General features: G+C 36.4%; 1 protein-coding gene across 5 annotated transcripts in view; it reads left to right on the top strand.

The window, feature by feature from the left end:
• The window catches only part of STAG2 (STAG2 cohesin complex component), an 82,208-nt gene that overhangs the window by 37,907 nt on the left and 18,548 nt on the right, over positions 1 to 25,753 (top strand). For all 5 annotated transcript variants that reach the window (XM_055727247.1, XM_055727245.1, XM_014279041.3 and 2 more), the window contains exons 2-22: positions 1,305 to 1,449; positions 3,496 to 3,574; positions 4,716 to 4,877; positions 7,633 to 7,729; positions 9,064 to 9,140; positions 10,716 to 10,920; positions 13,168 to 13,319; positions 15,768 to 15,841; positions 15,957 to 16,080; positions 17,243 to 17,341; positions 17,438 to 17,517; positions 18,014 to 18,121; positions 19,052 to 19,163; positions 19,787 to 19,904; positions 20,623 to 20,726; positions 21,596 to 21,688; positions 21,903 to 21,992; positions 23,044 to 23,247; positions 24,809 to 24,879; positions 25,266 to 25,353; positions 25,463 to 25,543. In XM_055727247.1, coding sequence (XP_055583222.1) covers positions 1,406 to 1,449; positions 3,496 to 3,574; positions 4,716 to 4,877; positions 7,633 to 7,729; positions 9,064 to 9,140; positions 10,716 to 10,920; positions 13,168 to 13,319; positions 15,768 to 15,841; positions 15,957 to 16,080; positions 17,243 to 17,341; positions 17,438 to 17,517; positions 18,014 to 18,121; positions 19,052 to 19,163; positions 19,787 to 19,904; positions 20,623 to 20,726; positions 21,596 to 21,688; positions 21,903 to 21,992; positions 23,044 to 23,247; positions 24,809 to 24,879; positions 25,266 to 25,353; positions 25,463 to 25,543 — 2,262 coding nt within the window. In that variant the 5' untranslated portion in view covers positions 1,305 to 1,405. The remainder of the gene's footprint in view (positions 1 to 1,304; positions 1,450 to 3,495; positions 3,575 to 4,715; positions 4,878 to 7,632; positions 7,730 to 9,063; positions 9,141 to 10,715; positions 10,921 to 13,167; positions 13,320 to 15,767; positions 15,842 to 15,956; positions 16,081 to 17,242; positions 17,342 to 17,437; positions 17,518 to 18,013; positions 18,122 to 19,051; positions 19,164 to 19,786; positions 19,905 to 20,622; positions 20,727 to 21,595; positions 21,689 to 21,902; positions 21,993 to 23,043; positions 23,248 to 24,808; positions 24,880 to 25,265; positions 25,354 to 25,462; positions 25,544 to 25,753) is intronic.

Here is a 25,753-nt window from a genome sequence, read left to right as displayed (position 1 = left end):
CTTTCTCTTTGCCACTATTTCTTTCCACTCTGATTCTCTGCTTGTATGTAATTTTGTGAAACATGAAGAAAGAGAACGTAGTAAGTTCAGGGTTTATGGTTTCTCTCAGCGCTCTAAATTCTGGAAGCTACAGTGGCCCCTAGCATTCGGAATAAGCACTTGCAGGAAAAAAAAGGTACAGCCTCGATCTACATGCTCAATTGAAACACAGTCTCTGAAGCATAGCTACCAGACATTAAGCAACATGTGCTTAGCATGCCAAAATTAAATCTTTCCCTCAAATACCTAATCACTCCAGCAAGCTGTAGAGTCAGCAGACTTTGAAAGTTTTTCTCCTTGCTATTGTATCTTTAAAATACATGAACATCATGCTTTCTTAATTCAACTGTATAAAAGTTAGCCTGGGGCAGACAATTGACATAGAAAACTTCAGCCTGCATGGTTAATTCTTGCGTTTGAAGTATCCAGTGAGTTTTTCCCCCCTTAAACATAGGAAAATTAGATAAATAACAGAATTTATGAATAGGCAACAATATTATAATTGAAAAGCAAGTATATAACCATTTTATCTTCTCTTGATAAAAGACTGTGTTGTTTCTGATGTTATTCTTTATAACGTGGATAGTATTACGTTCCTTTGTATTCTTCAAGTCTTGTCAAGTGCTTTAAATATTAAAACTGTTGTAAGCCTGGTTTATCAACTCTAGAATACCGGGAATTGTGAAGCAGCTGCTAATAAGAACTTGTTAGAAGACCTTATCTTTATGGAAAATGTCATGGAAGTTTACAAATTGGAGATACAAAGTTGGTATATATAATGTCCTTAAATGCACCTGTACTGTGCTTTATATTTAACATCAAATGCAGTTTTGCTTTGGTTAACCGGAAATATCCTAGTGTTGGTAAGTCTGGGCTCTGCAGTGCATGGTGTTATGGTTAGATTTAAATCTGGTATAGATTTAGAAACAACAGCTATGAACTTGCAAGGTGTTAATGAAAACTATTCCAGTTTGCTCACCCTACTCAGAAAATGGTGGTGTGTCATCCTGTCCTATCCCCATGTCATGCCCCCCCCCGGCCATGTTCATGTATTTTCTTTGAGGGTGATGCTTTTAACATTTGTGGAGGTACTTTGTATCAGGATCATGGGAGGAGTAAAAAAAATAAAATCTTTAAAGAGGAAAATGCTTGGTTGGAAACAGGGTGGTGTGATTTAAATTTTCTGTGTTTCCAACTTTTTTACCCCTTCTTATGTGGAAAAACTTTAACTGTTTTGTTTGTTTTGTTTTTTTTTTTTATTACAGAAGTTGTCCGTTACAAAGGAAGAAAGAAAAGTAAGCTTGTACTTCGAATTGGTTTTTGAATATCTTTCTAATACAGTGGTGTTCCAGAAGATGATAAAGAAATGATAGCAGCTCCAGAAATACCAACTGATTTTACTCTCCTTCAGTAAGTGTTTTAAGAATTTGTAGTTTCATTTTTAAGTGTACTGGCTTTTACTAGTGTTGATGCATATGGTTTGTTTTATCTTGGAAACAAAATGAGGGAATAGAGTTCTAGATTTTTTTCTATTGAGCTGTTGATAAAGCATAGTTTGAATTTTTTCTTGAGTATTCAGCCTTACTTCAGAAGTGCTTTATTATTTTAAATTGGCTTTTAAACTTCGCTAGTAGGAAGCTGTTGTGACAGACACTTTATGTGATGTACTTCTCAGGATTCTGTCTTTCAAAATGAAATGTTTGAAGAAGAAACTCTTTGATTAGGAATACCAAAAGTTTCCTTTATTAAGGCTTCTTTATAGAAAGAGAGGAAGTAGTTGAGGAGTTTGCCCTTAATAACTGGAGCAGGTTGCCTAACATTTAAAATACCCAATGCCAAATCTTCAGCTAAAACCGAAGTCTTAGCTTTCCTCGGGCATCAGTTTCTTGATGCTGTTGACCTAATTTTATTGGGTGTCTCGTCTCCCTACAGTTTTAAGAAACAGACGTTGGCATTTCCAAGATGTAAAATCGGGTATAGACTGCATTTTGGACAGAGGAGTAAAGTGATAATGATCACTTAAGCAGACCAAGAGAGTCCATTTCCACACCTTTTAACTGTCAAGAAATTGGCAGCCTGTTGAAATGGATTAAATTGGTATAAAATCTAAAAAGATACAAAGAAACGGTTTTGTATCAGTGAGGTTGTTTGTGTGGGGGTTTTTTATTCCTTTTAAGGAGAAATAAAGGTAAATTGAAAGATGGTTTAATGTGAAATACTGTTTTTATGGCTGTTTATAATGTTTTTTTACTCTGTTGGTATGGTTCATTGCTTAGTGAAATGTTTGGAATTTGGGTTCTGTTCTTTCCTGTGAAAAGAACACCACCTAGGAAGTGTTGAAGGAATGTCTCACCTTTTTCTTTCTCTGTGCACTCCCCTCCACCCCCCACAGCCCAAGGTTGGAGATTTCTTCAGTCCGTATCAGAGTACATAGTCAACAAAATTAGAATTAGCAAAATACATGTTACAAGGCAGAAAGCCCCTTTCAGACACTTGCAATAGATAGAGATTTTAAGTTTCTGGATTGTTTTAGAATGTTATAAATACATGGGAATGGGTTTCCTGTGCCCCCGGTCATCTTTATGATTGCATTGTTAAACAATTCAGCAAGTGTGTATCCAGAATTTTTGGTAGCACCTGGAATTCATCGTACTGCATGTATGTGTTTAAAACAAGATCTAGTAGCATTATTTAAATTGTATTCTACAGGAAATGTAGAAATACAGAACCGTTCCAGTGATTTCACACCCACCCACACCCCATCAATGCTGGCAATAAAGGATTTGTGTATTGATGCAGCGTATTGTAGCAATGTAGGAAATTAAACAAATGAGAAAGTTTGTATATTGTTTTAACATTTTTTTATCTTATAAGCCTAAACAACCACAGATTATCTTTGAGGGAGAAACCTCACCTAAACTTTTTTTTCCCCACACCTTTCAACAGAAGTGCATACCTCTTAACTGCTTACTTAGTTTCTGCTAGCATGAAGAGATCTGCTGAGACACTGGTTGTGAAGGAAGGTGGTGCTTTCTTTTTTTACCTGTTGAGTTTCCCCCCCTATTTTTTTTTTAAGTATTTGTGGCAGCTACTTGTAGTACTCTTTGCTTTTTTTGAGCTGGTGTAGTGTTTGTCACCTGCCACAACCAAGGTTCTCAACTGGTTGCTATTTTCTGCCTACTTTTAAATCTTTTAACCTTTTTAACAGGTTAAAACTTTTAACCTGTACAGCTGTCTTTGCCAGGTAAATTGTTTGGAGGAAGCATGCAGGGTAGGGTGTGAGTGTGAGGATGTGCTCCAATTTGTTCCTCAACAACAGTAGACTTAAACAGAAGAAGAAGCAGGTTCACTGTTAGAGTTGACTTACTGGAGCGAGAGCATAATGTGACTTTATGTAGTGTCTTTAAGAACGTTTCTGACAGAATGTGTAAATAGTTTGTCTTTTTATCCTTGCAGGGAGTCTGAAACACACTTCTCTTCTGATACAGACTTTGAGGATATTGAAGGAAAAAACCAAAAACAAGGCAAAGGAAAAGTATGTTCCATTTATAGGGATACTGAAACACTTTTACTGTTATGAGCTGAAGCGTTCAACGCTTGCTTTGAAGCTGAATGAGCTAGGAATATTTTCTGAAAATGCGAGTGTTCTGCCAAGAGGGTTCATGTTTGTATTTGCATTGAAATGCTTCATCTTGAGTATTTGCATGGTGTTTCCTTAGTGCTGTGAAGGCATAAGGGAGGTGGGGGAGAAAAAGATTGAGCTTTGATTTGATTAGTCTCTGTGTGTGTTCCATCCTGTACTTCAATTTGGTGCTAAGACGGTTCTCTTTTGGTTGGTGTCATCAATTCTGGCTCTCTCTTAATTTGAAAAGTGAACAGAAGCCAGTAATTTAATTCAGAGTGGTTGGGGTTTTTTTCTAGATTGCAGACAGGAGGTTACACTACCCGAGTGGGGAGGTCTAAACCCAGTTAGTAGCCCTTCTGTCCCCTCATGGAACATGTGTTCTCCCTCCCTGGGTGGCTTCTGCCCTCCCAGTGTCTTGGCACCCTTCACATGTGGCTTCTATGCTACTGTGGCACACACGGGCACGCTGGCTGGCCTGTGCTGGGGCTGCCGAGCACCCCGTGTACCTGTACCAGTATACAGTGCCTAGTGATTAAGAAGTGGTGATAACTAATTTAGTACAACAGTCAATTAATTTGTTTAGGTTTTTTTCTTTCTTCTTTATGTAAGTCATGTTTGATTTGGGGAATCAAAGAAACCTGTCTGCTTTTCTTCACCCCTACTTGCCAGTGTGCTCATATTAAAAAAAAAGGTTAATGAATTGCAGAGGAGACTTGGTGATTTGTGTTAAGGGAATTGCCATAGCTGTTTTAAATAAAATCTGTGTAATCTGTTTTACAATTTAAACAAGAGAAAAATCTTTGTGACATACACTATCAGTAATGGCATTTTCAGTTGCTAGAAGATTTTAAATGAGGGAGGGAGGAAGTGGAACCTGTAGAATTCTCACTGGTCATTGTATCAGTCAAGATCACCTTTTATTCTCAATTTTGGATATTAAATCTGGTTCCTGAGAACAAAAGGCCTCATGTATATGTGTGAATAGTGATTCAAGTGTTTTTAATTACTACATAATACCCAATTAAAACTTACTGTGTGTGTGTGATTGCAGACCTGTAAAAAAGGAAAAAAAGGACCAGCAGAGAAGGGGAAAAGTGGAAACGGAGGAGGGAAACCTGGTGGTCCGAATCGGATGAATGGACATCACCAACAGAATGGTGTGGAAAACATGATGCTGTTTGAGGTAGTTAAAATGGGCAAGAGTGCTATGCAGGTAAGGCTTGGGATATCTCTATGACTTGGATGAATATACACGTTAAATATAACAATATTATCCTGTTCGTACAATTTAAGAAAATGAAGCCTAAAGTAATTTTTTTCTTCAATTTATAGTTTTTTTTTAGTTGCAGATTAAGATTAGAAAAAGTGATTTTTGCATTGTTAAGGTTTAATTGTGAACAAACTTGAGTTTTCATTTCTAAATATTAGATGTGAATAACCACACATATAATGAAGAAATTGAAACAAATTCAAAGTGAGTTTACAGGATTCTGAATGAAGAAAGGTTATTTTAGATTATGTGACTTCAAAGTCCTTTTGGTGGGGGTGTAACTAAATATAAATGTGGCTTATGCTTATAGTTCTCATATAACTTAACAAGAAATCTGCAGTTTGTAGATACTCCCAGAGCTTAGATTATCTGAGAAGAGATAATTGCTTCTCTTCTCTCATCCAAAGTAAAATTACTAGCTACAACTTAAGGGCTACTCTAATGAAGCTGACTTGGCTAATGTATATTATAACATGCTTATTTGGGTGGAATTTGGGACAGGAAATCTTAACCTGTTAGTAGTGTCTGCTTTAGGCACTTTCTCCACTGCATTTACTAATAGGACTGAAGTCTGTCTATTAAGAAATGTTGCACTTTTAAAAAAATTCAGTTAAATCAGTAAATCATTTGTTTGACTATGTGAATCTTCCAGTGGAGAGAGGGTTAAAGTGTAAGCCTGTCAGCCATGAAGCCTTCCTGCTGACTCACTCATGTGACTCCTCAGCAGCCTGGAAGAAGGACTATCTTTGGGATTGGAAATCTAGAGTTTCCAGCTTCTGTGATCCATGTGCGGGAAGAAGCTGGGTCTATGTGGAGTCCTCTCAAGATTTGCAGGCACCTGCATTAGAGCTGGGAACCTTGAAGCCTGAATTACTTGGGAGAAATTTAGTTGAGGCTTGTAAAAAAGAACAGATTCCTTTGAATTTGTGCGGAGAAATTGTGATAGTTCTGTCATTTGTTTTGTTCTGCCGTGTTTCAGAACGGGTGGAAAAACTGTACTTTTCTAACTGTTACTGTGTGCGCTGCATTTTCAGCTAATTATCAGCAGTTGTATGTTCTTGACATCTGAACTGTTTAAAATGGTACACAGTAAAAATCTCTTGCTTTCCAGGAGCAAAATGGGCCTTTGCCAGGCCTGATTACTCTGTTGAATTTGGGGAATTGGTAGCATGGGTAACAGAGTGAATCTTAGTCAAAATTTTTATAAAATTAAGGAAGGAAAAAATCTCAAAGTGTTTCTGAAGTCAGGTCCACTTCAGCACTTAGTTTCAAGAAGTTTTTCTCTGTGGCCCTCAGCGCTTGCTCACCTGATAAGATTTTGGTAATAATTTTTACTCGATTTTATTTTAAATGGGGTTCCATACCTCCTTCTGAGTTAGTGTCTATTCTCTGACAAAAACAGATGGTTCGTCCACTGAGACAAAATGTTTTGAGAAACTATTTTGCTGGATGTTCTTTAAAATAAATTCGGAAAGCAAGGCTGCCTAACTGAAATATTTGTCCTGTTCCTAGCATTACCCTGGTCTTGCACAGTGACCTTTGTAAGCCTAATTTAAGATGTTTCCTAGATTATTTCCCTCTTCCCCACAGGTCAATTGAATCAGTACTGGTTTGTGGGTTCTGCTCCTACTGCGAAGTGTATGCCAGTTTGAATTTTTCCACTCTTTTTGCCTTGCTGAGGAATCTTGTGTGTCATACTATAAACAGTCTTAAATTCAGGGAAGAGGGAAGTAGCTGTATCTCTGTTCAGGAATCTTTCTGCGTGGCAGTATGTTTTATTTGTCCTCGCAGCATTATTGCCTGTGAGAGTAAGCACTGCGGGTACAGATAGGAAGCATTGGAGACATGTAGTCAGTCTGGTTGTCTTCTGGAAGTTCTGAACTATTCCATCAGCTCTCTTTATTTAGAATTTATTAGAATGACTCTAGATTTTAAGGCAGGGTATGAACATACTAAAAACCTCTAAGCTGAGAACTTGATACTAAAGTGAGTCTCTTGTGTCTTTATTAATAAATTAATTAGATGATGTATGTTTTTATGACTTCTGCAGTAGACAGTTTGTACCATACACATGGATGGTTTAAACATAATAGCGTTTATATTCCCTTTCTCAAAATCATTATTGGAGGTTTCCTATTAATTTGCTTCCCTTTAAGGTTTTCCAGTAAAATGACTTTGTTCCTATATGGTTTAGTGAATACAGAATAATTAATGTCCGTACAATGTAAGGTGGTGCTGTTCATGCTCTTAGGGGTAATGTGTATGGAGCACAGATTGTCAAAGGGTTGAATTTTTGAAGAGTATAGGGAGTTATAGCTGTTGAAACTGAACACCTGAGTAGTATCTTTAGAGTAGTGTCACTGGGTGGGCAGAGAGAAAACCTGCTTCTCTAAAATACAGCAGTTACCTTTGCATTCTTCATCAAAAAAGTTACTGCAGGACTATATGGTATTCTTGTACTTTATGTTTAGGTGTCAGTTTCTTACTTGGATATCTTTATAGAGTAAAAGGAGTTCTTGAAAACTGGTCTATGGCAGTAAAGGATCATTCAAACATTTTGTTTTGTATTAATTGAAAAAACCACAGAGTTCAATTTATTTGTGGAAGGAACAAGAATCACTTACTGGAAACCAGTTAAATAACAATGGCTGTCTTCAATTATGAAAAATAAAGTGCCTTTATATTTGTTTCTTTTCAGTCTGTAGTGGATGACTGGATAGAGTCATACAAACATGACAGAGATATAGCACTTCTTGATCTCATTAACTTCTTTATTCAGTGTTCAGGCTGCAAAGGTAAGATACTGAAATGTTTACTCATCCGTTTAAGTGGTATTGTAGCATGATTTTCATTCTTTGCCTTTTATTGTTACTTGTCCTGTAGGACTGCTCCATCCTTGCAGCTAGTTTACATTATTATGTTCTTGTAGTTAAGCTAGTATTTCTGAAGGTGGGAGCAGGAGGATTAGAAATATTGTACTATATTTTAAAATGTAGAGTAAGCCTTTTGTATTCACACCAGAGAGAATGCAGTACTGGCACTTAGCACTTAACCGTCTCTGCTTTTCCTGTTATTTCAGGAAACCATCTCTCTCTCTTAAACATTGGTAGTTTAGCTTGTTCAGTCTTGGAATTCCAGTTTGGATTAATCAACTGCTTATCATTGAGTGTTTTAAGGTTGTTTCATAGACTTTTTAAAGGTGCTTGATTTGAAGGATACTATGGACAGCTTCATGGTAGTCTGTCTACAGTAAGATTCTATTTCTGTATTTTTTCTTCTTTGTTTTCTGGTTTTCTTTTCTCATTTCCATGTCTTTCATTCCTTTCCCCCTCACCTCCTTTTGAAGAGGAGAAAGTAACTGACCCTGCGGTATCACTGCGCTTGATAGAGCAGGACTGGATGTAATTTGTTCTTCTTAAGTGTTCTCTGTCCTGATAAACTTTTAATGTGCACAAATCTCCAGAAAGCTAACAGCATTCCTCAGAGGTTATCCATGCTTTCAAGAACAGTGACCTTTTGATTATTGTTACCAGATAAAACTCCAGAATCTTTTAATGCTTTCTGAGATGATCCTTGTAATGAATTTTGCAGTATAGTTGCAGTAAACTTTAGATATATTTTATGTAACGATTTACACTAACAATTTTAAGCTGAGACAAATAGAAATTGTGTGAAATCACTGTGTTTATTGCAGTACAGAAGATAATAAGTAGCAACAGAACTGTTCAAGATTGTCTTATACCATTTAGAATCCTTGAGTCCTGAAAGGTCACTTCAGATTAGTGTAGGCTCTCAGCTGATGAAGAGGTCTGGCACAAGTATCTTTGACTTCTGAATAGGAGCAAATGAGTAAATTCTAGATGAGTGTGTACATGCAGACAAACGCACTTAAAAAAGAATGAAAATAACACCTATGTGTATATATTAGAAAAAGGATTGGTGCCAAGCGCTTGTTATACATGGATGCTAAAATAAAAAAATACACATTTTGAACACTTGTTAAAAACTGTATGTATAATCTGTAGGTAAGCTGAAAATTGATCATTGTTACATTGTAGCAGGAGGCATGTCATCTGCTATCTCTCTCTTTCATATTAAAAGTACTAATAATCTAATATCTAAATTGTAGGAGTTGTTACAGCAGAGATGTTCCGACACATGCAGAATTCTGAAATAATCCGAAAAATGACTGAGGAATTTGATGAGGTAATTTCATGAAGTGCTGGTAATGTATTGATGCTATTTTTTTTATTTTACCTGTCCTAATCTTACTGGATCACTTTGCTACAAGTCAGCTGCGGAAATGACAGGAATTTTCTGAATGAAAATCTTGAACCCCCCTATTTCACTAACTTGTGAGACTTAAGAAGTAAAGCTCTACATGTATGTAACTTGTTTTATGAATGGTTTAAGAAATCAGTATCAACTTTCAGTTTTTGAATAATGGGAGCCCCTGTTGTGGGGCTGTGTGGGATGCCTCTTTATTCCTGCTCTGTGTGTAAGGCCTTTATGTCATCTTCAACTTACAAAATGGTTGCTAAATGTATTTCTGTGCATTCATTAATATACATATCTTGGAGATTTGAATTTGATTATTCTCCAGTTGAGGAGTAATGGTTTGCCTTTCAGGGGAATTAGAACTTTTTTTCCCTTTACATTGACACTTTCTGTTGCACTGAGTGTTGGGGTAAATGAGAGGCGTTGGGTTTTTGGATGTTTTTTGTGTTTCAGGTTTGTGGCGAGGGTTTTGTTGGGTGGTGGTGGTGGTCTTGTTGTGTGTGTGGGTTTAGTTCCGAGTGGTATTTCTTATACGCTGTGTTCCAAAGAATGTAAAGGTAGCGTTAAAACCTCCTTCCCAAATTTGCCTAATACAGAAATAATTTACTTCCCTCCTCCCCAATTAAAATCCAAAAAATGTTGGTAACTTTTAACAGGAGAGAATGTAATATGTGTTTGTTTAAGAAGATTTTAGTATCCCTTAGAACTATCTCAGTGCATAATAGATTTGATTACTCTAAGGTAATGTCGTATGAAATTTATAAAGCTTCAGCTGGGACTGTTGGTTCAGGTTTTTTTATCACTATGTTATGCTCACTCTTTCTTGTTAATGAGCAACTCCTAGATTTCTAATCCTTTTTCATGGATACTTTCTTAATTTTCAATCTGTAATGTTGTTTAGCATCTTAAATAAGCTGATCACAGAAGCACTGATACAAATGATTGAGTTGCCCCTGCCCATTGTTCTATCATTATTTGTAAAGGTTTCCAAATGAGGAGAGGAACACATGTGTTATCTTCTAGGTGTTATAGTAGTCATTTTATGACTTCAGGAATTTTCATCCTGGTATGTAAGCATCTCCCCCTAAACTTATATTATTGTTCTGAACTGAGTGTTCTTAAGCATGTCAACTCTTCGTGTGATGGTTGTTTTTTTCTAGTGTAATCTGAAGCAGATTTGTAAGGGGTATGATTTTTTTTTTTTTTTTTTTAAAAATAAATTTGGGGGAGTAGGACAGAAAGGAGAAATTAGTAGTTTTTTCAGTGTATCTGATTATGTGAATTGTTTATGGTAGGACTCATAGAATGTTGTCTCTGTATATAACAAGTCCAGGCTGCAAAGTAGATGCATAGTTGTGGAATCATAATCTTCTGATGTGTCATTTTTAATGCGTTGGAGATTTTGGCTTTGAAGTTATACCCATCTCTTTTTTAAATTTTATTTAATAAAATAACTTTTAAGATGTTTGAAAGAGTTTCCTGTTTCCCTTTTTTTTTTAATAGGATAGTGGAGATTACCCACTAACTATGGCTGGTCCCCAGTGGAAGAAGTTCAAATCCAGTTTTTGTGAGTTCATTGGAGTACTCGTCCGACAATGTCAATATAGCATCATATATGATGAATATATGATGGATACTGTCATTTCACTGCTTACGGGGCTGTCAGACTCACAAGTCAGAGCATTTCGGCACACTAGCACACTGGCAGGTCAGTGAATTATATTTTTCTGTGTACTGCTTCCATTTTATGTTGTGTTGCACATGAAAGAATTGTTCTGGTTGAACTTGATATTCAACATTCAGCTTGTGTTTTGTTGTCTGATACTGTTTTTGTCTAATGCAGCTTGTTTTGGTACAGCTTTCTTGTCATGTCTTTATTGCTTTTACTGAGAAACACAACGTTATTTTAGAGCATTCTTTATCAGCTGTCTGGTACTTAAATTTTTGTTAGCATTAAGTCCAGTACATAGAAACTTTTCAGTTGATTCTACAAGTTTGTGTTCAGTCATAATAAGGGTGGAGGTATCTTTAACCTCAAATGCAGTTGAACCCGTTTCTGCTCTGCATTAAGTCAGACAGGAGTCTTATTTTAGATTGGTTGTAGTTTTTACTACAAATATAAATTGTGCTGTATGTTGAGGCTATGTCACAATGTAATTGGAAGTAGCATTTCCATTCATTGCATTAAAAATAATTGTAAAGAATTCATCATTAGTGATACAGTCACTAAATTTCTGTATGATTTTAATTGTCTTTTTTATGTGATTTCCCCGCCCCCAATTCTGATAAATTACAAAGAAATTGCTTATGAGTTAAGTGTAGAGTGTTTAAAATAAATATGCCATTACATGGACCAGAGGATAAGCTTCTTGGCTAAGGAAGTCCTAAACCTGTGTTGGTTATTGAGAGAGGCCTCAGACAGCATTCAGTCTGCCCGCGTAAGGCTGCTTACAGCAGTTTTAGTCTGAACAAGGTGAATTTTGACTATAAATGAAACTGAGCTTTTGCCACAGTGGAAATAGTACTTGTTAACTTCACTGGAACTGCCTGATGTGCAGCTAGCTTCAGGTCTGACTGCGTGATCAGTTGCTCTATCTCATCGATCCTCTCTCTTGAATATACATGAGCACACTGTGGCTTGGGCTGCTGCTGAGAGGCTCCCACTAGCCACAGCATTTATTAAGGGGAAAGGAATGAACCCTTTTATTTCAGGAGAATATAGTGATTCTGCTGTATCCTCAATTTGATCGTTGTACCATATGGCTAATACACATTTTAGTTCTTTAGAAAACAGGTTTTTACTACTTCTTGTGATTTGAGTTGTGCCTGAAGAAAAGTTGCAAAACTTCCCTGTTGCATGTTAATGTCACACAAAATAATTTTTATTAGTAGTCTGTTTGTATTTGTTCACATCAGTCATCAATTCTATTGATTTTTGTGTAATTACTTGTGCATTTCATATGAGATTACAGTTTGTGTTCTTGAAGGTTGTGTTTTATATGGGATAGACGCAGCCAACAAAATCCTTCTATCCATATTTACTGTTATTTGCAGTAGATTTGGCTTCTATGATTAGCTGAGGCTTGTTCTTTTCATCTTGATATCCTTGGTGATCACAGTGTGGTGATATTTTGGTATATCTGCATGTCTTCATGCCTTACTCATCAACGTTATGCTAGTTCTACACGCTTAATAATGTTCTGTGTATGCTCTGCCAATGCAAGCCCTTCCATGCCTGGTTAGAAAGTTTGTAAGAAAAGCAAGTATATTATTGACCACTTCCTGGTTTCTGGAATAGGCATGTTTGTCTGATATTTTTTTTTTTTTTTTTTTTTTTTTTTTGTATGTGTGGTTTTTTTTTTCTGAAGTACAATGCCACAAAAAATCCAACTCAAGTGTTTATGTTTTGGTCAGTTCTCTAGCTTCTAATTGCCTAATGTCCTTTCTCTGCTTCTGCAAATAAAGCAATATTTAAAGAAAATGGCCCCTCATTAAAATTGAGGGGAAAAGAATGGTGTGATATGGTGCCTCTGGTTGTCCAAGACATGGGGTTTTTTTTGAAGGAAGGAACTTTTTCTATGTTTGAGATGGAATGATTTGGTAATATCGGTCTACTAACTGATTCTGATAATGGAATGCTTTTAATATTTCCTGGACCATGTTTGTAAGTCTTACTTTCCACCTTCATTTTTTTGAGGGAGCACATCCTATATCTCAACTCGACAATGATGTTTATAGTATTAAAAAAATTGTCAGTGTTCCATCTACTGTGTTGATAAGAAATGATGCAGTGCTTCATAAAGCACTGCTAAAGTTTGTATATCATGAAATTTACAGTGAATATATTTTCATAAATACAGAAAGGGTTGACAGGAGGGGGTTTCAAGATTTTTGTTTATCACTTTTCTTAGATCACGTTAGCTTTTAAATAATCCTTATCTTCACTTTTTTATAGCCATGAAGCTGATGACTGCTTTAGTGAATGTGGCATTAAATCTTAGTATTAACATGGACAATACACAACGGCAGTATGAAGCAGAACGAAATAAAATGATTGGGAAACGAGCTAATGATAGGCTGGAACTCTTGCTACAGAAAAGAAAGGAGGTGAGTACAACTTTCTGTAGTTGGTGTGCATAGGATGTGTTGATAAATTACAGTAATTAATCTTGTTCTGTAATTTGTTTGGGGTTTTTTTGGTAAAGGTAGTCCTCTGTTTCGTTCTTTAACTTGTTTAACGTTTGAAAAACTTTGAAAGGTGCTTTTACTGTCTGGTTTTCTGTAAAAAGACATAAACATAGACTTTAATTTTTTTAGGTAGTGCCATCTTAGTAAAGTTAGCAAGAGAGACTGCAATCAGTAATAGATGATTTCTTGTTGTATTTTTTGACCAGTTTCCTAAACTGAATTCAAATAAATAGCAAAATTTACCATATATTGACTGTTTCTGGCTTCTAGAGAAACACCCCCACCCCCCTGCCCCAATCTTGGGGTAAAACACTGCTTTTATGATGCCAACACCAATCTCAGCAGAAACTGTTTCAAGGCTTTAGATAAGTTTTTTTCTTCCACAGAAAACACTATCAAAATTGAAAATGCAATCTATTTCTATTTTCTTTCTTTTTGTGTAAGAGGTACTTGCTGATTCATTGCTGACAGTGCTGTCTTGTTGAAAGCCCAGATTCATTCACGTTTAAGTTTTTATTTTTGGTGAACTGGTGTTCTGTTTTGGGCTTTTTTTTGTTTGTTTGTTTTAGACATTAGAAATAACCTTCTTATGATGGAAGGAAGCATCTCACTTTTGCTCATCAACTTTTGTGCTGTTAACTGTTAATGTTTTTACTTTCTTGACAATTCAGATGAACTAACAACTTCCATCTTCTGTTCATCTCGCGAAGATCTCTTGCAATTTGAGACTGATCCCTTAAACACCCATTAAATGTGGTTGTGCTAGATGCACATGCCAGACCAGTATTCAGAGTAATACACTGATACACAGGAAAGGCAGTCATGTGAGAAACAAGGCTTTTCTCATCTCAGTCTTCTTACAAATATTGGCTTTTAGGATTTCCTACCAGCTTTTCTAGTTTTGGTTTTGATTTTCTGTTTTTCTTGTACTAAATGAAAGTAAGCTGCTAAGTAATGTTCAATTGTTTGATTTCAGGTTTTGTTTCATTTATATTGCAGCCTTACCCAGTACTAAAATTCACTTTATTAATTGATTCTTTCTGCATGTCTTTTTTTTTAATATTTTGAAATCTCCGCACACATACCCCTACACCCACCCACCCATTTCAAAGGCTACTGGGGGCAAGTGTTAGATTTAGGCTCAGATCATGTTAAATATTTTGCTTTGTTAATCCTTTTCTCCTGCTGCTTAGTCTTTTTCTTCTGACTGTATTTCCTTACAGTTTTTCCTTTCTTCCATAAATTCCTAAATTTTGTGATGGGGTGGAAATTGTTCTTGCTGGTTTTCTGAACTCGTGTAGGAGGGGTCCTTTACCTTTTGTATCCATTCCCATGCATGTGTGCGGCGTGCATGCCCTCCACCCCTTATCGGGGTAATAGCTCCGGTGATTTCTTTGTGGGGATTTTTGGGTGGTGTGTGGTTGGGTTGGGGTTTTCTTTGTGGTGGGTGTTTTGGGTTTGTGTCCCCCTGTCACTGTTCCCCACCCCACCCCAATCTGATCACTGAAACTTGGACTTTCTCAGCCCTTAACTATTCTTACTGACATCGCCTCAATTTGTCCTACCTTTAAAGTTCAAACTGCAAAAAGAATATGCTTGTCTGCTGATAATATTTAGATGTTGTCAAATCTTTTAACTGACTTCCTTGCATTTTCAAAGCAAATAGAATTTTCTGTGTTCTTGAAACACTGCATGTATCACTTTTCAGCTCACTTGCATACCTTTCTTTTGTGGTGTTTACTCTGAGACTAGATTTGTCTCCTCCATTATTTTTCGGCTTTATATTCTGAAATTAATTTTTTTTGCAACACCTTACTCAGTTTCTGCTTTTTTTTTTTCCTCCTGAGTAATGGATGAATAGGAAGGAGGTATTCAAAACAGTGGATGCTGCTCATGTAGCCATTTGCAGTTCTTTCAGTATCTTGTGTTTTTAGATTATAAATTCTTTAGCACGCAGAAAAGATTCCTTGTAATGTGGTTCACATGATTTGGGTATTGTTCTAATAATACGTGTCCATAAAAACCATAGTGTATTAAAAATCGAGCTGAGCATTGGGCTTAAAGTTGCTAGAAGATTAAATCAAGTTTTTTTATAAATAACTTAAAAAGGACCTTGCAGAAACCTAAGATGTCTCTGTTACAGCTGAAGAACAATTTTCAAATGGTCAGAATCACTAAAATTTTTATGCTGTGGTGGATATAATTTGTTAAATAATAGCTTATTGTACTGTGAAACACATTTGTGAACGTTTTAAGGAAAGGATTTAGTGGCCACACTTGCAAATGTTAGTTTGTCTAGCATCAGCACTGTCTGATCCGAACTGTAGAAGTGTTGCTCACTGTTATGTACTCTGTTAATTTTTTCAGCTTCAGGAAAATCAGGATGAAATAGAAAACATGATGAATGCAATATTTAAAGGTGTTTTTGTGCATAGATACCGGTAAGTTTCTCTTAGCAAGTAATTTTTACCTTTTGTTAATTTATTTGGGAAGCTGGTGACAAGTTGTTTCTAATTACTGATCTGTTTGATTCTACTGTCCCACTTCTCTCCACAGAGATGCAATTGCTGAAATAAGAGCTATATGTATTGAAGAGATTGGAATATGGATGAAGATGTACAGTGACGCCTTTCTCAATGACAGCTACTTAAAATATGTAGGGTGGACTATGCATGATAAGGTAAGCTGCATTGAGGGAAAGGAGCAGAATCATGAAGGATAACTACACAGTTTTGGTTGCTGATCTTGCCAGGCTAGGTTCTGATCTCTTAACTGTTTTAATCAGTCACTGTTTTCCTTATCACTGAGAAGCACTGGCATTTCAGCATTTATATCAACTAGGCTTGACTCCTTTGAATATTGTAGAGAGTATATATAGATTTTTAAGAAACTGTTATTTGTAAGGAAATGGCTTTTTCTATTTATTTATTGCTGATACAGACTTCTACTTTATGATACTTAACTATTTAAAATTAATGCATTTCACATTAAATAATCCAGTCGTATAGCCTGGCAGTTTCTCTGTTTTGCCAAGTTAAGAAACTTTTTAGCGTTCTCAGCTAGCTGTAAAAAGCATGGGAAAAGTCCCCTTTTGTGCCGAGTGCCTCAAGCTGTTACTTACCAGCTAGAGATTATTCCCTGCTCGGAGTGGTTAACAGATACAGTTTAGAAATACTCCTTGATTCGTTGTTGAGTCAGCACATTGTCTCGGTTCTTGCATTGGAGACTTTGAGGTGTTGAATTTGAAGTGAAAGAAATGAGGGATGCTCACTTATGCTATTGCTCTTTATGGGTTTGATATCAGAAAACCAATAAGGTCTGGCAGTGGCGTGATAAGAAACTACATGAAGTCAGTCATCCTAGATGTTTGAAAAGTACTTCTGTATCTATGCATTAAAACATGTTCCCTGCTAAAGTAGATCTTGTACTTCAGGAGAAATATTTCTTTGCCTACTTGGTAATTCTGATCTAACAAGATCTGGTCATTAGTGATATAGGTGGTGCCAGTTTTAATTAAGTGAAAGGAAACATATAGAATTTACTTAGAAATATCTTGAGCATTTAGAGTACATCTTTTAAGAATGAAACAAGTCTATTTTGACTTACAGAGACAGTAACTGTGGTAAGACACTGGGGGTTTGCCTTTGGGTTTTTTTGTTTTTCTTTCATTGGCTTGTTACAAACAAGGACATATTCTTATGTTGTTAACATAATTGCTGATAGTATATCTTGACAGCATTTAATCTTTGTCTTTGAATTAATTCAGACTGAAAGGAACCTGTATGATTTGAAGATTGCATCTGTATCCTATACTTCTAATTCAGTTCTTATTTTTATTTTAGCAAGGAGAAGTAAGACTCAAATGCCTAACTGCTTTGCAAGGGCTTTACTATAATAAAGAGCTTAATTCCAAATTGGAACTCTTCACCAGTCGATTCAAGGTTAGTGTAACTTCATATTTTGAAGAATGTATGAATTTTTTTAAAGTTGTATTACACTTCTTTCCTCTTTGAAAATACTTTCTTTTGTGTTCTTAGGATAGAATTGTGTCTATGACTCTTGACAAAGAATACGATGTTGCAGTCCAAGCAATAAAATTACTCACTCTTGTTTTACAGTAAGTACATGTATATCTCCTTATCTGACCTACGACAAATATTAAAATTGAAAAGTATTTCTTACACCTTTGGGATGGGACAGCAGCTTGACAGAATTCAGGTAGTCCAAAGTCTAGAGAAATGTCTGTGCATCTTACACTTAGATTGGAATTTCAGAAGCAATCTGGCTAGAACAGTGCTAGAAACTTGGAATTCAGCTTCCCTAATTTGAAGCCATCATGGAATATTTGAACTGAAGAAATTCGTGATGCGTTGAACATTACACAGTAGTTGAACTTTTGAGCATAACCTTCTACCAAATGCTCATATTTCATAAGTAATTTTTGTTTAGGAAGACTTTGGAACTAAACTATCTTGTTTTGGGTTTTAGGATGATAAATTGAAGGAAAAAAAATAAGAATCTTCTTCATTTCCATCTCCCTCGTTGGAGTTTGGTCTCTGTTGACTCAGCTGCCTTTTTTTTTTTCCTTTCCATCTTTCCATCCCCACCCCTAGGAGTAGTGAAGAAGTTCTGACTGCAGAAGACTGTGAAAATGTCTACCATCTGGTTTATTCAGCTCATCGGCCAGTAGCAGTTGCCGCAGGGGAATTTCTTTATAAAAAGTAAGGTGGAGAAATTAGAGTTAACTTCTTGTCCCTGTAGATTTTAGTGGGTGCATTAATGCTGTGATTCTCATTAGTTTTAATTAAGAAAAGGAAAAACTGAATAATGAAGTGGCCTTAAGAAGAAATAACGTACAGAAAATGTAACACTACTATAGGTTTTTCAACTGTTGCAGTTTTTCTTAATAGGAAATAGAGAGCAATTTTGTGGGCTGTGCTTTAAAAGCTTGTACCTACAGGGAATTATAGTAAAGACATGCCTCTGTCTTTTCCTTTCCCGTCCTTCCTGTGTTCTGTGAAACATCTTAAAATGCTTACATAGTTTGGTACCTAAAACTTGTGCTTGCATCATAACAAATGTGTAACTTGTGCTTGAATTATAACGAGTATTTTCCTGTTTGGAGTCCACCACCAAAGCTGGCTGATAATAACCATTTTATAAAGTACTTTTCTAGTTAAAAAATGGGACGGGATGCACAAGCAGTGGGGAGTTTCAACACGTATGTCTGGTGTGTAAGGAAACAAAATCAGGTTTCCATCTAATACTGTACAGACCTTCTCCCAGTATTTCTTTGCTGCTTTAATGACTCATGAGGAGGTTCAGAAAATACAGCTTGCTAAAGAGGAGCATGGGAGCTCAATTGCATGCAATTACCACTGTTTGTGAAGTGTGTTGTCATAATTATACATTCCACTAGAAACAATCAGTGAAATACCAACTCAGCATATATAAAATTGTTAAAATGATGTGTCCCAAATTACTTCCTTTCAAAACAAAATGTGAAGCCAAGCAGCAAGGTGTTCAGTGTGTGTCTGTAAAAACCAGTATCTTGATGTGAATTACCACATGAGTATCTTGATATGGGTTGCCACATGACCATGGCAAAGGCAATGAAGAAGAAACTTGTCCTGAAATACCTTTTCCTACAGGCTTTTCAGCCGCAGAGATGCTGAAGATGATGGAATACTTAAAAGGAGGGGAAGACAAAGTCCAAATGCTAATCTTGTGAAAACATTAGTGTTTTTCTTTTTGGAAAGTGAAGTAAGTTGAGTTTCAGGGATATCCTTGTTTTTGTGGAATGTGTTCTTTTTTCTCTGTTTTGTTTAGTTGGGTTTTTTGTAGTCAGTTTTGTTTTGAATTTCATTTCTTGTTGTTTTTCTTTTCCCCACTTATTGGTTAATAACCATGAATCTGTTATAGTTTTCCTATACAACCTGGGGATCAAAGAATGTTTTGTGTGGTGGTGTTTATTTGAAGGATCTGTCTAGCGTGCAGTGTTGAGACAGGCTATGAGCTCTACTCTTATCAAATATTCTTCCATCATTCTTCATGCTAATATATAGGTGGGAAGGAATTGTGATTTAGGAGATTTTAAGGGAGGAGGTAAAAAAAAACCACCAAAACAAGCACCACCACCACCACCACCCCCCCCCATTCCCCAAGTTCTGACAGATCTTGTAGCACTACTCTTTGTAGTAGTTGGTTTGGATTCATATCTTTAAGTTACTTGGGGAAGAGAGCTTCTGTTGAGAGAGCTCGCAAAATTTTCTCTCTTTTTTTGCCACAGACAGGAGCCAAGTGAGAAAAATACCGTGTATTATAGCAAGTTCTGTAATGAACTTCATTGCTGATAAAGAAAAATACTTAATCTATTCTCATTTTAGTTGCATGAACATGCTGCTTATCTTGTGGACAGCATGTGGGACTGTGCAACAGACCTTTTGAAGGACTGGGAATGTATGAACAGTCTTCTGTTGGAGGAGCCTCTGAATGGAGAAGAACGTAAGATTTTTTTGTAGAGCTCTATATTGCTATGCAGTTTCTGTTAATCTTGATTTATGAGGAAACAAGATGTTTATATTTATGACTCCCCACATATTCTGTATTTTTACATGTCTGTAATAAATCACTGATACTAATTATAAAATGTGAGGAATAGAAAGAGATCACTTCTGGTATGGAAGAACAATGGTGGGGAGCAAAGAGGGAGAAAAGAGAGAGAATAAGCATGCAGTGTCCAGTTGCCCTGTTGTTCCACAGGTTCAGGCTGCACTTCTGGTATTAGAGAAACTTAAGTTGCTTGTGAAATGGGTTTATTTATTGAGTGTTAAAACTACCCTATGGAAAGAAAGTCATCTCTTCAATGACAGTAAAACCAAACAAACCCCCTTGCATAATTCTGTAATTCATAGGTCTTAGTAAATGGACCTCTAAAAAATGAAAAGGAACTAAAATGATTATAAAACTTGGTATTTGTTTCATCCTGTCCCGTGACTCATCCAGGGATATTCCCTGAATTTTAGAATATTTTATTGTGTTGCTTTATAAGGTGCTTATCCTCTCTGTCCTCTGTGCCACCCCCACCCTTGGAAATGAGCCGTTGGCTTAAATGCATTTCTTCTTTTCTTTTAAAAAAAATCAACAACGTATTTTGATCCTTAGATACTAGTGGAAAATGAGAAATCAAGCTGTGTATTAACATCTGTTTCTTAAATTTCAGCTTTAACGGATAGACAGGAAAGTGCACTGATTGAAATAATGCTTTGTACAATTCGGCAAGCAGCTGAATGTCATCCTCCTGTGGGAAGAGGAACAGGCAAAAGGGTAGGAAGGAAAAAGCTACTTGTCTCGAGATATGGGAATGGCTATGTGGGGACAGTGTGGGAAGAAGCAGGTTGTAGGTGGTTGCTGCTGAAGGGACTGGAGTCAGAAATTTAGCTTCAGTCTCCACAGCCTTCACTACCTGGCTAGTTCACTTTTTCCTGGACTCTGGTGCATGCTTCATACTGTTCGGACTATTGCATTTGTTTTTACTATTAGAAGTAGTACATAATTGATTTTTAAAGAAGTATTGGTTGGAAAGGAGAACAAAAACCAATGTCTGGGAAAGTGAAAACTATTTTCAGTTTCAAAGGGTGAAATCAGGGAAGGGAATATACTTCATAGGCTCTTTGGAAGGAGGGCAGTCCAGCCAGTTGGTTTTCTCTGATTATATAGAGTTTAGGCAGCTCTCTTTTAATGGGGCATTAAGCAGGGAAGGGAACTGCTTTCAAGACTTTTTGCAGCTTTTGGTAAGAAACCCATTTAGGTACAGATTGGAAAATTGTATGAAGATCAGATTGACATATGAATTGAATACATTTCATTAAAAATCATAAATAAGCTGAAAGGTTTGCTGTTCTGTCATTGTCAAGAGAAGCATGCTGATCATGGTATTTTGTTGCAGGGTAGGTAAACCTTTTGTTCTAGATTGTCAGTTCTGTTCTCAAGATACTCTCAGTAGCAGGTGTAACTTTGAATTACATTTTTTGGGTGGTGAATGTATTTTTTTAATTGGCTTTTTTTTTTTTACTACATTGATACTTTACAATTGTATTAGAAGGTCTGTGTACCTAATTGTCATTTCATTAATGAAAATGAAACTTTGCACCAGAACTTGAAATTGTAAAACTCTCTCAATACCAATATTTTAGGTGCTGACAGCAAAGGAAAAGAAAACACAGTTAGATGACAGGACAAAAATTACTGAACTTTTTGCAGTGGCACTTCCTCAGTTGCTAGCAAAGGTAGGTGTAATTCCATTTCTTGCTGATGGACTGTTGAAATAAATGTAGTAACACATACACATGTAAATATATATGTAGTTTCTGTAACTAACTGTATGTCTTGCACAAGTCTTCTTTTTTTCTTACTAGTCTTTGTTAGTATTTGATTGTTCTATAACAAATTGTGATGTCCAAGACACTTTCATTTAAACATTTTTCTTTGTCAATTTTACAGTATTCTGTAGATGCAGAAAAGGTCACCAACTTATTGCAGTTGCCACAGTACTTTGATTTGGAAATTTATACAACAGGGCGATTAGAAAAGGTAAGGTAACATTTAATAACACTTAATACAGAAGGAGAAAACCCACAATTTAGACTTAGTCATTGGAATTCCAGTCACCATTGTAGGTGTGGGGTTTTTTTGAGTGAGACCTTATTTATTGTAACCCTTATTGAGAATGAGACTTGGACTTCAGAATTGTTACTGTATTCTTAGAGACACTGGAAGTTGGAGTTTTCTAAGGCCTCTATAGCAATAGAGAATCTTGCCAGTTCGATGGATTTTTTGCGAGAGCATTTATTTTTTGGTTATGGTCATGTCTGAGGTATGCTGCCAGACAGATAAAGCTTGTAGAAGTAGCTTGATAATTCTCTTTTTCATGCAATGAAGACGGTGGTGTATTAGTTTCAGTGATCATAAAAAGGCAAAAGCTACCAGATGACAAATTATGTAGTTACCGCTCTCATTTTATCTGCTGTGGGGATGAAGTTGGGGTAAGCTGTTCTCACCTCTGTTTTCTCCTTCTCAAATGCAATATTTTGCTCTATTGTGAAGCAAGTAGCTGGAAATCATTAGGGTCAAAACAGCCATAAAATGTTTAGTTGACAGCATAACCTAGCAGTGATAGAGCAGCAGTGAGCAACTCAGGTTGAAGGAAGGCATGTAAGAACAACTGAAGTTGGTTTCAGTGCTGATACTTGAGTGTTATGAAACTAAATCTTCAATTATACAGCTTTTAAGACGATTTATAAATGTTTGTGTGAGTGGGAGATAAATGCTTCTGTGTTGTTCAGTTGTCACTGGAAATTCAAGTGTTGGATGAAACCATACTGACAATTGCAAATTTTTAATGACTTTTAAAATGCATTGAATCTTTAGCCTTTGACAAGCTCCTACTTAATTTTTGCTAAATAGATTTTTTACTGAGAAGCTTCATGAGCTTTATAGAAGTTGTGTTCTGTATCATAGTTACAAAAGTAATAAATTGATTTTATCTTTTAAAATTCCTTAAGGTTAATTCAAGATATGTGCACACGCATGCGTGTATATATATGAATACATAATTTTTTTCCATGCCTCATCTTTCTTGTAGCATTTGGATGCCTTACTGCGACAAATCCGGGATATTGTGGAGAAGCACACAGATATAGATGTTTTGGAAGCCTGTTCCAAAACGTACCACGCTCTCTGTAATGAAGAATTCACAATCTTTAACAGGGTTGACATTGCAAGAAGTCAGTTAATAGATGAACTGGCAGACAAGTTTAATCGTCTTCTTGAAGACTTCCTGCAAGAGGTATTTTAATATGCAAGATCAACGTTTCCTGCCCTTGTAAAATATTTCCAGTATGTTGTTCTGCCTTCCCATGCAAGTCAGTGAGTTTAGGGGTGGAAATTTCCCTCTGACTTTCAAACCTGCTAAGTGAAGCACAATAATACAACAGTATCATTGCTGTGATTATGTGATCTCGGACTGTTCTTTTATACAATGACAGTGAGTCTTTAATCTCTTGTTGATAAGTGTCTTTTGGGAATTTGAGCTAAGTTTCAGATAAACTACAAAATTACGTAAACTTTTCACCTTTAGGTTCTTAAGCTGATGCTTTTGAGAGATGTAGCATTGTAATTCCACTAGGATTCTTCTCAGGTGTACTAGTGTTGCTAGTCTTGCCCTGTGATTGCACGTTGCTGTTGTTAAAATCTCTAGAAAACACTCCCCCTCCCTTCCTGAATGCAAGCAGATGCAGTTAATAGCTTAAAAATTGCTTTGTTCCCACACTGTGCTAATCTGAAGAGTGCGAATTTTCTAATACAGTATTTAACTTCGCTACGTGGGTTCTCTGACATTCAGACAAAACTTGTTTCTCCTCCTCCTCATACGTGATAAGGAGCATGGGAGGTTTCTCTGGCGGCTTCATTCTCCACACTTCACGGATGCAGACTTATTTTATCAAGCTTTACTCTTGTTCCTCTTGCTTATTGGCCTGAACCAGGACTCCACTCTAGAAACCCTAGGCATACATGGACTATGTAAGAAATGTGCCTAGTAATCCATTTATTTCTCCCTTTGTGAGGGGAAGGAAGAGGTAAAGCAAGGAAATGAAATGTCAGACAGTTGGCTTGAAGGGAAATGGCAAATGCTGCGGTAGAGGTGTTGACATCTGTAGTGCTTGAGGTTGTGCAACAACAGAAAGTGAAATGCATGGGACTTGTAGTATCTCTGGTACACTGAGGAGGAGTTTCTGTGACCTTAGAGTTTATCATGCGTACTTACATAGGTAGTTCTTGGACCCTTTCCTTTTTACTCCTTTTCTTTCTCTAAATGCAAGTTTGTCAGAACTTGTGGGAAAATTAGAACAGAACACATTCTTACCTCTGTCAAAGGCTTTTTCCTGTGATTAAAGTAAGATTGAGGTAGTGACCTGTGGCCCATCTAGTCCAGTATCTATTGTCTGACAGTGGCCTCTGCTGGATTCTTCAGAGAAAATTGAAGCACCTACATAATAACATTGTATTCTGCTAGCCTAGACTTTTTTTCCCTCCTTCTCCCTCCTCCCCACCCCCCTCTTCTGTTTCTCCTTGTGCTGCTATTTCTAAACATGAACTGCTACTTTCACTCTGAAACTCTTTTAACTATTCTAAAAACAAATGTGTCATTGATAAATAATTTAAATACAGTTCTCTCTGGTGGTTGTTGGTTCAGTTTAGGGGTGGGTGTTTGTGTTTTGGGGCTTGGTGTTATTAAATTTGGGTGTTGGGGTTTTTTTGTTCCTTTTTTTTGGTGTGTTTTTATCTTTAGTTCCTTAGTTTGCTTAGTATACATTGCTTGGGATTCTTACTATATGATTATTAAATAGGGGGAGGAACCTGATGAAGATGATGCATATCAAGTCTTGTCAACACTGAAAAGAATCACTGCTTTTCACAAGTAAGTAGGCTTCTGCAAACATCTGTCAGGGTTTGTGGTGTGTGGGATTCTTTTTGTTTGTTTTTAATTTGATATCTTAACTTTTTAATGCAACTTGGAGGTTTTTTTGTTTCGCATGAATGTTTAGTGTTGTGCACAACATCACACGTTTTGAATATATGAAGAAATACATACAAAACTGAAATCATCTGGGCTTTTTTTTTTGTTGGTTTGGTTGGGGCTTTTTTGTATTGTTGGGGTTTGGGGGAGTATTCATGGCGGGTATTTTTTTGGTGGTTGCTTTTAAAAATGTTTTAGACCAGTTAAACTTTTACTGGTTGTTAACATCACATTGCAGAAATGATGATAGTTAAATTACATCTTTGCTTTATTTCTAATGCTTCCAGTGCACATGACCTATCAAGATGGGACTTGTTTGGCTGCAACTACAAGTTATTGAAAACTGGCATTGAAAATGGAGACATGCCAGAACAGGTCTGTAGTTAAAATGTGTTTTTTACGTACAACAATAAATAGCTTTTGTTGCTGTCTTTTATTGGTCTTTGTCATCTAACATGTTTTTTTTTTTTCCTTTTGATTTCAGATCGTTATTCATGCACTGCAGTGTACTCATTATGTAATCCTTTGGCAGCTAGCAAAAATTACTGAAAGCAGTTCCACAAAGGTATGCCTCGTGCCAGTTGTATTAGTAAATAAACGTTTGTACATACCTGCAGTATCATCAAGTGGGAACTCTGATGGTGTGAATTAAGACTAAGATTTTCTTGTTGTTGCTGTTTTGGGTTTTTTTTTTTTGGGGGGTGGGGGTGGGGTGGGTGTTGGGTTCCCCCCCCCCCCCCCGTTATACTGATACATGCCTAAATCTGCTTTTCTA

This window comes from Falco cherrug, chromosome 15 (assembly GCF_023634085.1).
Source record: "Falco cherrug isolate bFalChe1 chromosome 15, bFalChe1.pri, whole genome shotgun sequence".
NCBI lineage: Eukaryota > Metazoa > Chordata > Aves > Falconiformes > Falconidae > Falco > Falco cherrug.
Note: the sequence above shows the minus strand (reverse complement) of the source record. Positions and strands in the feature narration are given on the sequence as shown.